This window comes from Hyla sarda, unplaced genomic scaffold (genome assembly GCF_029499605.1).
Source record: "Hyla sarda isolate aHylSar1 unplaced genomic scaffold, aHylSar1.hap1 scaffold_680, whole genome shotgun sequence".
In the NCBI taxonomy this organism is placed as follows: domain Eukaryota; kingdom Metazoa; phylum Chordata; class Amphibia; order Anura; family Hylidae; genus Hyla; species Hyla sarda.
The window spans coordinates 142,501-155,000 of NW_026610698.1; the positions used below are offsets into that span (position 1 = coordinate 142,501).

Sequence of the window (12,500 nt, forward strand, 5' to 3'; positions counted from 1 at the left end):
GTAGGTGTAAGTGATGTATTTACCATTGTAGGTGTAAGTGAAGCCTTTACCATTGTAGGTGTAAGTGAAGCATTTTTCTGTGTAGGAGTGCCACATTTATAAAATGGTAGAAGACCATTTGATACATTTTGTGCAGGTCACATTTTCTGAAATTTCTGAAAGTCAGTTTTAGAGGCTTTTAGAGGCTTCTCAGTGGTTTTGCGCCTTTTTTGCGCCTTTTCACAAAAAGACGCAGTTCATAAAACCCTTCCATATCATGTGTATTGCCAAAATCTGTGGATTGCAACTCAAGCACAAAAAAGGCGCAAATAAACCCTGCTTGCGCCTTTTTTTTCACAATTTTTAGACACAAAAACAAGAGACAATTATACATGTCGGCCATAGTGTATATTATAGGGAATTTTTGTGGTAATATGGCGTTTATGGGTCACAATACAGTACGGTATTGTATTCAGAGGGTGCATGGCAAAGTTATATTCAGAGAGCACAGTATGTGGTAGTATTATATTCAGAGGGTGCAGTGTGTGGTATTATATTCAGAGGGTTCAGTGTGTGGTAGTAATATATTCAGAGGGTTCAGTGTGTGGTAGTAATATATTCAGAGGGTTCAGTGTGTGGTAGTATTATATTCAGAGGGTGCAGTGTGTGGTATTATATTCAGAGGGTTCAGTGTGTGGTAGTAATATATTCAGAGGGTTCAGTGTGTGGTAGTAATATATTCAGAGTGTTCAGTATGTGGTAGTATTATATTCAGAGGGTACAGTGTGTGGTAGTATTATATTCAGAGGGTTCAGTGTGTGGTAGTATTATATTCAGAGTGTTCAGTATGTGGTAGTATTATATTCAGAGGGTTCAGTATGTGGTAGTATTATATTCAGAGGGTGCAGTGTGTGGTAGTATTATATTCAGAGTGCTCAGTATGTGGTAGTATTATATTCAGAGGGTTCAGTATGTGGTAGTATTATATTCAGAGTGTTCAGTATGTGGTAGTATTATATTCAGAGTGTTCAGTATGTGGTAGTATTATATTCAGAGGGTACAGTGTGTGGTAGTATTATATTCAGAGTGTTCAGTATGTGGTAGTATTATATTCAGAGGGTTCAGTATGTGGTAGTATTATATTCAGAGTGTTCAGTATGTGGTAGTATTATATTCAGAGTGTTCAGTATGTGGTAGTATTATATTCAGAGGGTACAGTGTGTGGTAGTATTATATTCAGAGGGTTCAGTGTGTGGTAGTATTATATTCAGAGGGTTCAGTGTGTGGTAGTATTATATTCAGAGTGTTCAGTATGTGGTAGTATTATATTCAGAGGGTACAGTGTGTGATAGTATTATATTCAGAGGGTTCAGTGTGTGGTAGTATTATATTCAGAGGGTTCAGTGTGTGGTAGTAATATATTCAGAGGGTACAGTGTGTGATAGTATTATATTCAGAGAGCACAGTATGTGGTAGTATTATATTCGGAGGGTTCAGTGTGTGGTAGTATTATATTCAGAGGGTTCAGTATGTGGTAGTATTATATTCAGAGGGTTCAGTATGTGGTAGTATTATATTCAGAGGGTTCAGTGTGTGGTAGTAATATATTCAGAGGGTTCAGTATGTGGTAGTATTATATTCAGAGGGTACAGTGTGTGGTAATATTATATTCGGAGGGTTCAGTGTGTGGTAGTAATATATTCAGAGGGTTCAGTGTGTGGTAGTATTATATTCAGAGGGTTCAGTGTGTGGTAGTATTATATTCGGAGGGTTCAGTGTGTGGTAGTATTATATTCGGAGGGTTCAGTGTGTGGTAGTATTAAATTCGGAGGGTTCAGTGTGTGGTAGTATTATATTCGGAGGGTTCAGTGTGTGGTAGTATTATATTCGGAGGGTTCAGTGTGTGGTAGTATTAAATTCGGAGGGTTCAGTGTGTGGTAGTATTATATTCAGAGGGTTCAGTGTGTGGTAGTATTATATTCAGAGGGTTCAGTATGTGGTAGTATTATATTCAGAGTGTTCAGTATGTGGTAGTATTATATTCAGAGGGTTCAGTGTGTGGTAGTATTATATTCAGAAGGTTCAGTGTGTGGTAGTATTATATTCAGAGGGTTCAGTGTGTGGTAGTATAATATTCAGAGGGTTCAGTGTGTGGTAGTATTATATTCAGAGGGTTCAGTGTGTGGTAGTATTATATTCAGAGGGTTCAGTGTGTGGTAGTATTATATTCAGAGGGTTCAGTGTGTGGTAGTATTATATTCAGAGGGTTCAGTATGTGGTTGTATTATATTCAGAGTGTTCAGTATGTGGTAGTATTATATTCAGAGGGTTCAGTGTGTGGTAGTATTATATTCAGAGGATTCAGTGTGTGGTAGTATTATATTCAGAGGGTTCAGTGTGTGGTAGTATAATATTCAGAGGGTTCAGTGTGTGGTAGTATTATATTCAGAGGGTTCAGTGTGTGGTAGTATTATATTCAGAGGGTTCAGTGTGTGGTAGTATTATATTCAGAGGGTTCAGTATGTGGTAGTATTATATTCAGAGGGTACAGTGTGTGGTAGTATTATATTCGGAGGGTTCAGTGTGTGGTAGTAATATATTCAGAGGGTTCAGTGTGTGGTAGTATTATATTCAGAGGGTTCAGTGTGTGGTAGTATTATATTCGGAGGGTTCAGTGTGTGGTAGTATTATATTCGGAGGGTTCAGTGTGTGGTAGTATTAAATTCGGAGGGTTCAGTGTGTGGTAGTATTATATTCGGAGGGTTCAGTGTGTGGTAGTATTATATTCGGAGGGTTCAGTGTGTGGTAGTATTAAATTCGGAGGGTTCAGTGTGTGGTAGTATTATATTCAGAGGGTTCAGTGTGTGGTAGTATTATATTCAGAGGGTTCAGTATGTGGTAGTATTATATTCAGAGTGTTCAGTATGTGGTAGTATTATATTCAGAGGGTTCAGTGTGTGGTAGTATTATATTCAGAAGGTTCAGTGTGTGGTAGTATTATATTCAGAGGGTTCAGTGTGTGGTAGTATAATATTCAGAGGGTTCAGTGTGTGGTAGTATTATATTCAGAGGGTTCAGTGTGTGGTAGTATTATATTCAGAGGGTTCAGTGTGTGGTAGTATTATATTCAGAGGATTCAGTGTGTGGTAGTATTATATTCGGAGGGTTCAGTGTGTGGTAGTATTATATTCGGAGGGTTCAGTGTGTGGTAGTATTATATTCGGAGGGTTCAGTATGTGGTAGTATTATATTCAGAGGGTTCAGTGTGTGGTAGTATTATATTCAGAGGGTTCAGTGTGTGGTAGTATTATATTCGGAGGGTTCAGTATGTGGTAGTATTATATTCAGAAGGTTCAGTGTGTGGTAGTATTATTTTCAGAGGTTATGGTGTGTGGCGGTTTTATATAAAGAGGGTACGGAGTGTGGCGATATTATATTCAAAGAATACAGTGTTTGGCAGTATTATAATAATTATTGTTTTCATATAGAGGATCAGAATCCGCTGACATAGAAACCATCTGGGTATCAAGTTCTGCTGAGTGAATATTTAGCTGGAACAAGTCCTGGCGGTATGTACCATCTGAATTAGATAAGGAAAGACTAGAGAAAACGTCACCTGTAGTCACTGATATCATTGTGTATTCTCCTCACTATAGAGGAGACGTCACTGTAATCACTGATATCATTGTGTATTCTCCTCACTATAGAGAAAACGTCACCTGTAGTCACTGATATCATTGTGTATTCTCCTCACTATAGAGGAGACGTCACCTGTAGTCACTGATATCATTGTGTATTCTCCTCACTATAGAGAAGATGTCACCTGTAGTCACTGATATCATTGTGTATTCTCCTCACTATAGAGAAGACGTCACCTGTAGTCACTGATATCATTGTACATTCTCCTCTCTATAGAGAAGACGTCACCTGTAATCACTGATATTATTGTGTATTCTCCTCTCTATAGAGAAGACGTCACCTGTAGTCACTGATATCATTGTGTATTCTCCTCACTATAGAGAAGACGTCACCTGTAATCACTGATATCATTGTGTATTCTCCTCACTATAGAGATGTCACCTGTAATCACTGATATTATTGTGTATTCTCCTCACTATAGAGAAGACGTCACCTGTAGTCACTGATATCATTGTGTATTCTCCTCACTATAGAGAAGACGTCACCTGTAGTCACTGATATCATTGTGTATTCTCCTCACTATAGAGAAGACGTCACCTGTAGTCACTGATATCATTGTGTATTCTCCTCACTATAGAGAAGACGTCACCTGTAGTCACTGATATCATTGTGTATTCTCCTCACTATAGAGAAGACGTCACCTGTAGTCACTGATATCATTGTACATTCTCCTCACTATAGAGAAGACGTCACATGTAATCACTAATATCATTGTACATTCTCCTCTCTATAGAGAAGACGTCACCTGTAATCACTGATATCATTGTGTATTCTCCTCACTATAGAGAAGACGTCACCTGTAGTCACTGATATCATTGTGTATTCTCCTCACTATAGAGAAGATGTCACCTGTAGTCACTGATATCATTGTACATTCTCCTCACTATAGAGAAGACGTCACATGTAATCACTAATATCATTGTACATTCTCCTCTCTATAGAGAAGACGTCACCTGTAATCACTGATATCATTGTGTATTCTCCTCCCTATAGAGAAGACGTCACCTGTAGTCACTGATATCATTGTGTATTCTCCTCACTATAGAGAAGATGTCACCTGTAGTCACTGATATCATTGTACATTCTCCTCACTATAGAGAAGACGTCACATGTAATCACTAATATCATTGTACATTCTCCTCTCTATAGAGAAGACGTCACCTGTAATCACTGATATTATTGTGTATTCTCCTCACTATAGAGAAGACGTCACCTGTAATCACTGATATTATTGTGTATTCTCCTCACTATAGAGAAGACGTCACCTGTAGTCACTGATATCATTGTGTATTCTCCTCACTATAGAGAAGACGTCACCTGTAATCACTGATATCATTGTGTATTCTCCTCACTATAGAGAAGACGTCACCTGTAGTCACTGATATCATTGTGTATTCTCCTCACTATAGAGAAGATGTCACCTGTAATCACTGATATTATTGTGTATTCTCCTCCCTATAGAGAAGACGTCACCTGTAGTCACTGATATCATTGTGTATTCTCCTCACTATAGAGAAGACGTCACCTGTAATCACTGATATTATTGTGTATTCTCCTCACTATAGAGAAGACGTCACCTGTAGTCACTGATATCATTGTGTATTCTCCTCACTATAGAGAAGACGTCACCTGTAGTCACTGATATTATTGTGTATTCTCCTCACTATAGAGAAGACGTCACCTGTAATCACTGATATTATTGTGTATTCTCCTCACTATAGAGAAGACGTCACCTGTAATCACTGATATCATTGTGTATTCTCCTCACTATAGAGAAGACGTCACCTGTAGTCACTGATATCATTGTGTATTCTCCTCACTATAGAGAAGACGTCACCTGTAATCACTGATATTATTGTGTATTCTCCTCACTATGTCCTATCAGAGCTGGAGTCACTTGTAAGTTCTAAGTAATGATGGGTGAAACAACAACTCCCAGCAAAACCTCACCACATACTAAAGGTTATACTGGGAGCTGTAGTTTTAAATGGTAAAACTTCAGCACTTTCCCATTCTGTGGCAATTGGTATATTTGATTATTATATTGGAAATGATTTTCTGCAGCATGCTACAGCGCGGGCCATCACGACATGCTACAGCGCGGGCCATCACGACATGCTACAGCGCGGGCCATCACGACATGCTACAGCGCGGGCCATCACGACATGCTACAGCGCGGGCCATCACGACATGCTACAGCGCGGGCCATCACGACATGCTACAGCGCGGGCCATCACGACATGCTACAGCGCGGGCCATCACGACATGCTACAGTGGCAGATGTCACCCAGCTCGGCGGAGCCAGGGGTGGATCCCGAGGATGCACTAATGGGGTCTATAACAGATGTCACCCAGCTGGGCGGAGCCTGGGGCGGATTCTGAGGACGCACTAATGGGGTCTATATAAGATGTCACCCAGCTGGGCGGATCCTGAGGACGCACTAATGGGGTCTATATCAGATGTCACCCAGCTGGGCGGAGCCGGGGGCGGATCCTGAGGATGCACTAATGGGGTCTATATCAGATGTCACCCAGCTGGGCGGATCCTGAGGACGCACTAATGGGGTCTATATCAGATGTCACCCAGTTGGTCAGAGCCGGGGGCGGATCCTGAGGATGCACTAATGGGGTCTATATCAGATGTCACCCAGCTGGGCGGAGCCAGGGGTGGATCCCGAGGACGCACTAATGGGGTCTATATCAGATGTCACCCAGCTGGGCGGAGCCAGGGGCGGATCCCGAGGACGCACTAATGGGGTCTATATCAGATGTCACCCAGCTGGGCGGATCCTGAGGACGCACTAATGGGGTCTATATCAGATGTCCCCCAGTTGGTCAGAGCCAGGGGTAGAGCATTTATTGCTTGTGATGTCAGATGTGGGGGGGTCCTTCTTGTCCCTCTCCCGGACTGCCTGTCACCCAGCTCCTCACCTATTCTGGGCAGTCATGGCGGCATTTTTGGCGTGGCGGCTTGGACTTGGTTCGGGGCTGTGGTCTTGGGGCTTGTTCGTTGGGATGATTCCCAGGTAAGGTGGGGACGGTGCTCTGTGGGGGCCCCATGGTGTAGACCTTCGTTGCCTCTCTTGGGGCCTGCGGGGGCGGCCGGCGACCTCTGCTCTGCTTCCCTTTCCGGGCCCCTGGCTCTTGTGGCTCCTGTCTGGGGGGGCTCATTGTGTTCTGGACGGAGTTGTCTTCTATGAAGTCGCTGTTGGTCATGTATGGGGGGCCCGGGGGGCCGTTGGTCACGTATGGGGGGCCCGGGGGCTGCGGTAGTTGCCGCAGAGTGCTGGATTGGGCTCCGGTTATCTCCTCATCTTCTGGAAGGAATAGAGGACATGGTCACATGATCACCAGAACTATCTGCAGTTACAATATGTGGTCACAAGAGGGCGCATTATCTACAAACCAGCATCTTCACTTTCTGACTGCTGCAAAATCATTAAGGGCTGAATGTTAACAGAGAAGACCCCACAATCACCCAGGAGGGGGTGCTGACACTCACCACTTGGGCTGTGGCGTCTACAGGACTTGTACTTCACAACACAAACGACCAGAATGATGAAAACTATAAGGAAAACGGCTCCACCAGCGACACTGACGATCAGGTAGGTACTCCAACCTGAGGAGAGAGGGGTGAGAGCTGAGGATCCGTTACTATGTGCCAGGAACATCACTGACTACAGGGGAGGAGCCGACCACAGGGGAGGAGCGAGGGAAGAGCCGACAAGAGGGGAGGAGCCGACGACAGGGGAGGAGCTGACGACAAGGGGAGGAGCGAGGGAAGAGCCGACGACAGGGAAGGAGCGAGGGAAGAGCCGACGACAGGGAAGGAGCGAGGGAAGAGCCGACGACAGGGGAGGAGCCGACGACAGGGGAGGGAGAGGGAGGAGCCGACTACAGGAGAGGGAGGAGCCGACTACAGGGGAGGGAGGAGCTGACTACAGGGGAGGGAGGAGCTGACTACAGGGGAGGGAGGAGCTGACTACAGGGGAGGGAGGGAGGAGCTGACTACAGGGAAGGGAGGCGCTAAATACAAAGAAGGAGGGAGGAGATGACTACAGGGGAGGATGGAGGAGCTGGCTACAGGGGAGGAGGGAGGGGCTGACTACAGGGGAGGAGCTGACTACAGGGCAGGAGGGAGGAAGGAGCTGACTACAGGGGAGGAGCTTACTACAGGGGAGGAGCGAGGAGCGAGGAGCTTACTACAGGGGAGTTAGGAGCTAAATACAAAGAAGGAGGGAGGAGCTGGCTACAGGGAAGGAGGGAGGGGCTGACTACAGGGGAGGAGCTGACTACAGGGGAGGAGGGAGGGAGGAGCTGACTACAGGGGAGGGAGGAGCTAAATACAAAGAAGGAGGGAGGAGCTGGCTTCAGGGGAGGAGGGAGGAGCTGACTACAGGGGAGGGAGGAGCTAAATACAAAGGAGGGAGGAGCTTACTACAGGGGAGGAGGGAGGGAGGAGCTGACTACAGGGGAGGAGCTTACTACAGGTGAGGAGGGAGGAGCTGGTGTGGTAGGGCCTTGGGGTTGTAGTGTAGTTGAGGTGTTGCTTCAGTAGATGAGGGGTTAATTTAACCCGTCACTCATGACGCCAGGGTGAGGGTTAATACACTGAGGTAAATCTTCCGCCTATTGCCCCCCTTCCCAGAAAGGATAGGTGCGTTCTTAAGTGAATGAAGGTCCACAATAGGGATGAACTTGTATAACCTTTACTGAGGTACTTGTGGTCCATCCAATTAACAGCAACAGTCTCAGTAACACAGTCTCTACACAGCAGTGATTGACAGATGCCACGGACCATTGACTTATCCAAAGGACTATTAGGATTGGTGCAGAGATCCGTCCGGATTTAGGGGTCTGTTTAGGTCCGGTGATCTGTTTAGGCCGCAAGGCTTGGGCCTAGTCACTGCTGATCACAGCTGCGCAGATCCGTCCTCCATCAGCAGCAAATGAGGAAAGAGAGCGAGTAATGGCCGCCGCTCCCTTATATGGGCAGGGCCGTTTTGGATTGGTCCGTGTCAGCTGTCACTCACCGTTAGAATGCATGGTGGGCGATCACCTGACTTCCTCCAAAGGTCCTTGAACCAGAAATCATAGAGTTTTGGAACGCATCACGTGACCCGCAGGTCCTGCGACACTACAACAAGGTAAGTACACTTTATTTACACAGTGAATTTGAATAATTTTAACTATTAAAGGGCTGACAAGGGGCTAACTGTTGATGAGGACCCCACCGGTACCTAGGGACTCTGACTTTGGGGACCTCACCACAAGGTAACGGATGCAATCCGGTACCGGGACACCACACTGGCAACAGGGGAGGAGGCAGGAGCTGACTACAGGGGAGGAGGGAGGGTGGAGCTGACTACAGGGGAGGAGCTTACTACAGTGGAGGAGGGAGGAGATGACTACATGGGAGGAGCTTACAACAGGGGAGGAGGGAGGAGCTTACAACAGGGGAGGAGGGAGGAACAAGGAGCTGACCACAGGGGAGGAGGGAGGAACAAGGAGCTGACCACAGGGGAGGAGGGAAGAGATGACTACAGGGGAGGAGCTTACAACAGGGGAGGAGGGAGGAACGAGGAGCTGACCACAGGGGAGGAGGGAGGAGCTGACTACAGGGGAGGAAATGACCACAGGGGAGGAGCTTACAACAGGGGAGGAGGGAGGAACGAGGAGCTGACCACAGGGGAGGAGGGAGGAGCTGACCACAGGGGAGGAGGGAGGAACGAGGAGCTGACCACAGGGGAGGAGATGACCACAGGGGAGGAGGGAGGAGCTGATTACAGGGGGAGGAGGAATTAACTAACTACAGGGAAGGAGGGAGGAGCTGACTACAGGGGGAGGAGATAACTACAGGGGAGGAGGGAGAGGCTGTCTTGTCCCCCAGTTACCTCTGGAGGTGCACTCACTATTCTGCTGTTACTTCATGTCTTATCCTCCAGTCACCACCAGAGTTGCACTCACTATTCTGCTGATACGTTTTATGCTCCAGTCAGCTCCAGAACTGCACTCACTATTCTGCTGTTACTTCATGTCTTATCTTCCAGTCAGCTCCAGAGCTGCACTCACTATTCTGCTGTTACTTCATATCTTATCCTCCAGTCACCTCTAGAGCTGCACTCACTATTCTGCTGTTACTTCATGTCTTATCTTCCAGTCACCTCCAGAGCTGCACTCACTATTCTGCTGTTACTTCATGTCTTATCCTCCAGTCACCTACAGAGCTGCACTCACTATTCTGCTGTTACTTCATGTCTTATCTTCCAGTCACCTCCAGAGCTGCACTCACTATTCTGCTGTTACTTCATGTCTTATCCTCCAGTCACCTCCAGAGCTGCACTCACTATTCTGCTGTTACTTCATGTCTTATCTTCCAGTCAGCTCCAGAGCTGCACTCACTATTCTGCTGTTACTTCATATCTTATCCTCCAGTCACCTCTAGAGCTGCACTCACTATTCTGCTGTTACTTCATGTCTTATCTTCCAGTCACCTCCAGAGCTGCACTCACTATTCTGCTGTTACTTCATGTCTTATCCTCCAGTCACCTACAGAGCTGCACTCACTATTCTGCTGTTACTTCATGTCTTATCTTCCAGTCACCTCCAGAGCTGCACTCACTATTCTGCTGTTACTTCATGTCTTATCCTCCAGTCACCTCCAGAGCTGCACTCACTATTCTGCTGTTACTTCATGTCTTATCTTCCAGTCAGCTCCAGAGCTGCACTCACTATTCTGCTGTTACTTCATATCTTATCCTCCAGTCACCTCTAGAGCTGCACTCACTATTCTGCTGTTACTTCATGTCTTATCTTCCAGTCACCTGCACAGCTGCACTCACTATTCTGCTGTTACTTCATGTCTTATCTTCCAGTCACCTCCAGAGCTGCACTCACTATTCTGCTGTTACTTCATGTCTTATCCTCCAGTTACCTCCAGAGCTGCACTCACTATTCTGCTGTTACTTCATGTCTTATCTTCCAGTCACCTCCAGAGCTGCACTCACTATTCTGCTGTTACTTCATGTCTTATCCTCCAGTCACCTCCAGAGCTGCACTCACTATTCTGCTGTTACTTCATGTCTTATCCTCCAGTCACCTCCAGAGCTGCACTCACTATTCTGCTGTTACTTCATGTCTTATCCTCCAGTCACCTCCAGAGCTGCACTCACTATTCTGCTGTTACTTCATGTCTTATCCTCCAGTCACCTCCAGAGCTGCACTCACTATTCTGCTGTTACTTCATGTCTTATCCTCCAGTCACCTACAGAGCTGCACTCACTATTCTGCTGTTACTTCATGTCTTATCTTCCAGTCACCTCCAGAGCTGCACTCACTATTCTGCTGTTACTTCATGTCTTATCCTCCAGTCACCTACAGAGCTGCACTCACTATTCTGCTGTTACTTCATGTCTTATCTTCCAGTCACCTCCAGAGCTGCACTCACTATTCTGCTGTTACTTCATGTCTTATCCTCCAGTCACCTCCAGAGCTGCACTCACTATTCTGCTGTTACTTCATGTCTTATCCTCCAGTCACCTCCAGAGCTGCACTCACTATTCTGCTGTTACTTCATGTCTTATCCTCCAGTCACCTCCAGAGCTGCACTCACTATTCTGCTGTTACTTCATGTCTTATCCTCCAGTCACCTCCAGAGCTGCACTCACTATTCTGCTGTTACTTCATGTCTTATCCTCCAGTCACCTCCAGAGCTGCACTCACTATTCTGCTGTTACTTCATGTCTTATCCTCCAGTCACCTCCAGAGCTGCACTCACTATTCTGCTGTTACTTCATGTCTTATCCTCCAGTCACCTCCAGAGCTGCACTCACTATTCTGCTGTTACTTCATGTCTTATCCTCCAGTCACCTCCAGAGCTGCACTCACTATTCTGCTGTTACTTCATGTCTTATCCTCCAGTCACCTCCAGAGCTGCACTCACTATTCTGCTGTTACTTCATGTCTTATCCTCCAGTCACCTCCAGAGCTGCACTCACTATTCTGCTGTTACTTCATGTCTTATCCTCCAGTCACCTCCAGAGCTGCACTCACTATTCTGCTGTTACTTCATGTCTTATCCTCCAGTCACCTCCAGAGCTGCACTCACTATTCTGCTGTTACTTCATGTCTTATCCTCCAGTCACCTCCAGAGCTGCACTCACTATTCTGCTGTTATTTCATGTCTTATCCTCCAGTCACCTCACATACCGCCTGTACACCTGACCGTCACGGTGTCATTACTCTGACTGACTCGGTTTCTGGCGTTGCAGGTCACCTCCACGTTCGGTTCATTAACACTTTGCTGTATTGTCTTCTCGCTCGTGTTATGTGAGCGTCCACTCCAGGACAGGGAGAGGCTGGAGGCGGTCAGGGAGGAGGAGCTGCAGGTCACTAAGGGGCGTTTACCGGAGCAACTGAACTTCAGGAGCGGACGATCCAATATGTCTGCAAGAGAGGAGAGCGGAACATCATGTGACACCGAGAGGTCATCAGAGGTCATCACTGAGGTCATCAGAGGTCATCACTGAAGTCATCACTGAGGTCATCACCCCTCACATTATATATATATATACACACCTCACTGTACAGTGATCACCCCTCACATTATATTATATATATATACCTCACTGTACAGTGATCACCCCTCACATTATATTATATATATATATACCTCACTGTACAGTGATCCCCCCTCACATTATATTATATATATATACCTCACTGTACAGTGATCCCCCCTCACATTATATTATATATATATACCTCACTGTACAGTGATCCCCCCTCACATTATATTATATATATACACACCTCACTGTACA

At 45.8% G+C, this 12,500-nt stretch overlaps 1 protein-coding gene across 2 annotated transcripts in view; it reads right to left on the minus strand.

Annotated features, from left to right (window-relative positions):
* CD2 (CD2 molecule) overlaps positions 1-12,500 on the minus strand; it is a 35,584-nt gene that overhangs the window by 5,998 nt on the left and 17,086 nt on the right. Inside the window, exons 2-4 of one of the 2 annotated variants that reach the window (XM_056554351.1) lie at positions 11,887-12,123; positions 7,181-7,297; positions 6,610-6,992 (exon numbers count right to left, since the gene is read on the minus strand). In XM_056554351.1, coding sequence (XP_056410326.1) covers positions 6,610-6,992; positions 7,181-7,297; positions 11,887-12,123 — 737 coding nt within the window. Of the gene's footprint in view, positions 1-6,609; positions 6,996-7,180; positions 7,298-11,886; positions 12,124-12,500 lie in introns of both variants that reach the window. The other variant, XM_056554350.1, reaches the window with a different exon arrangement.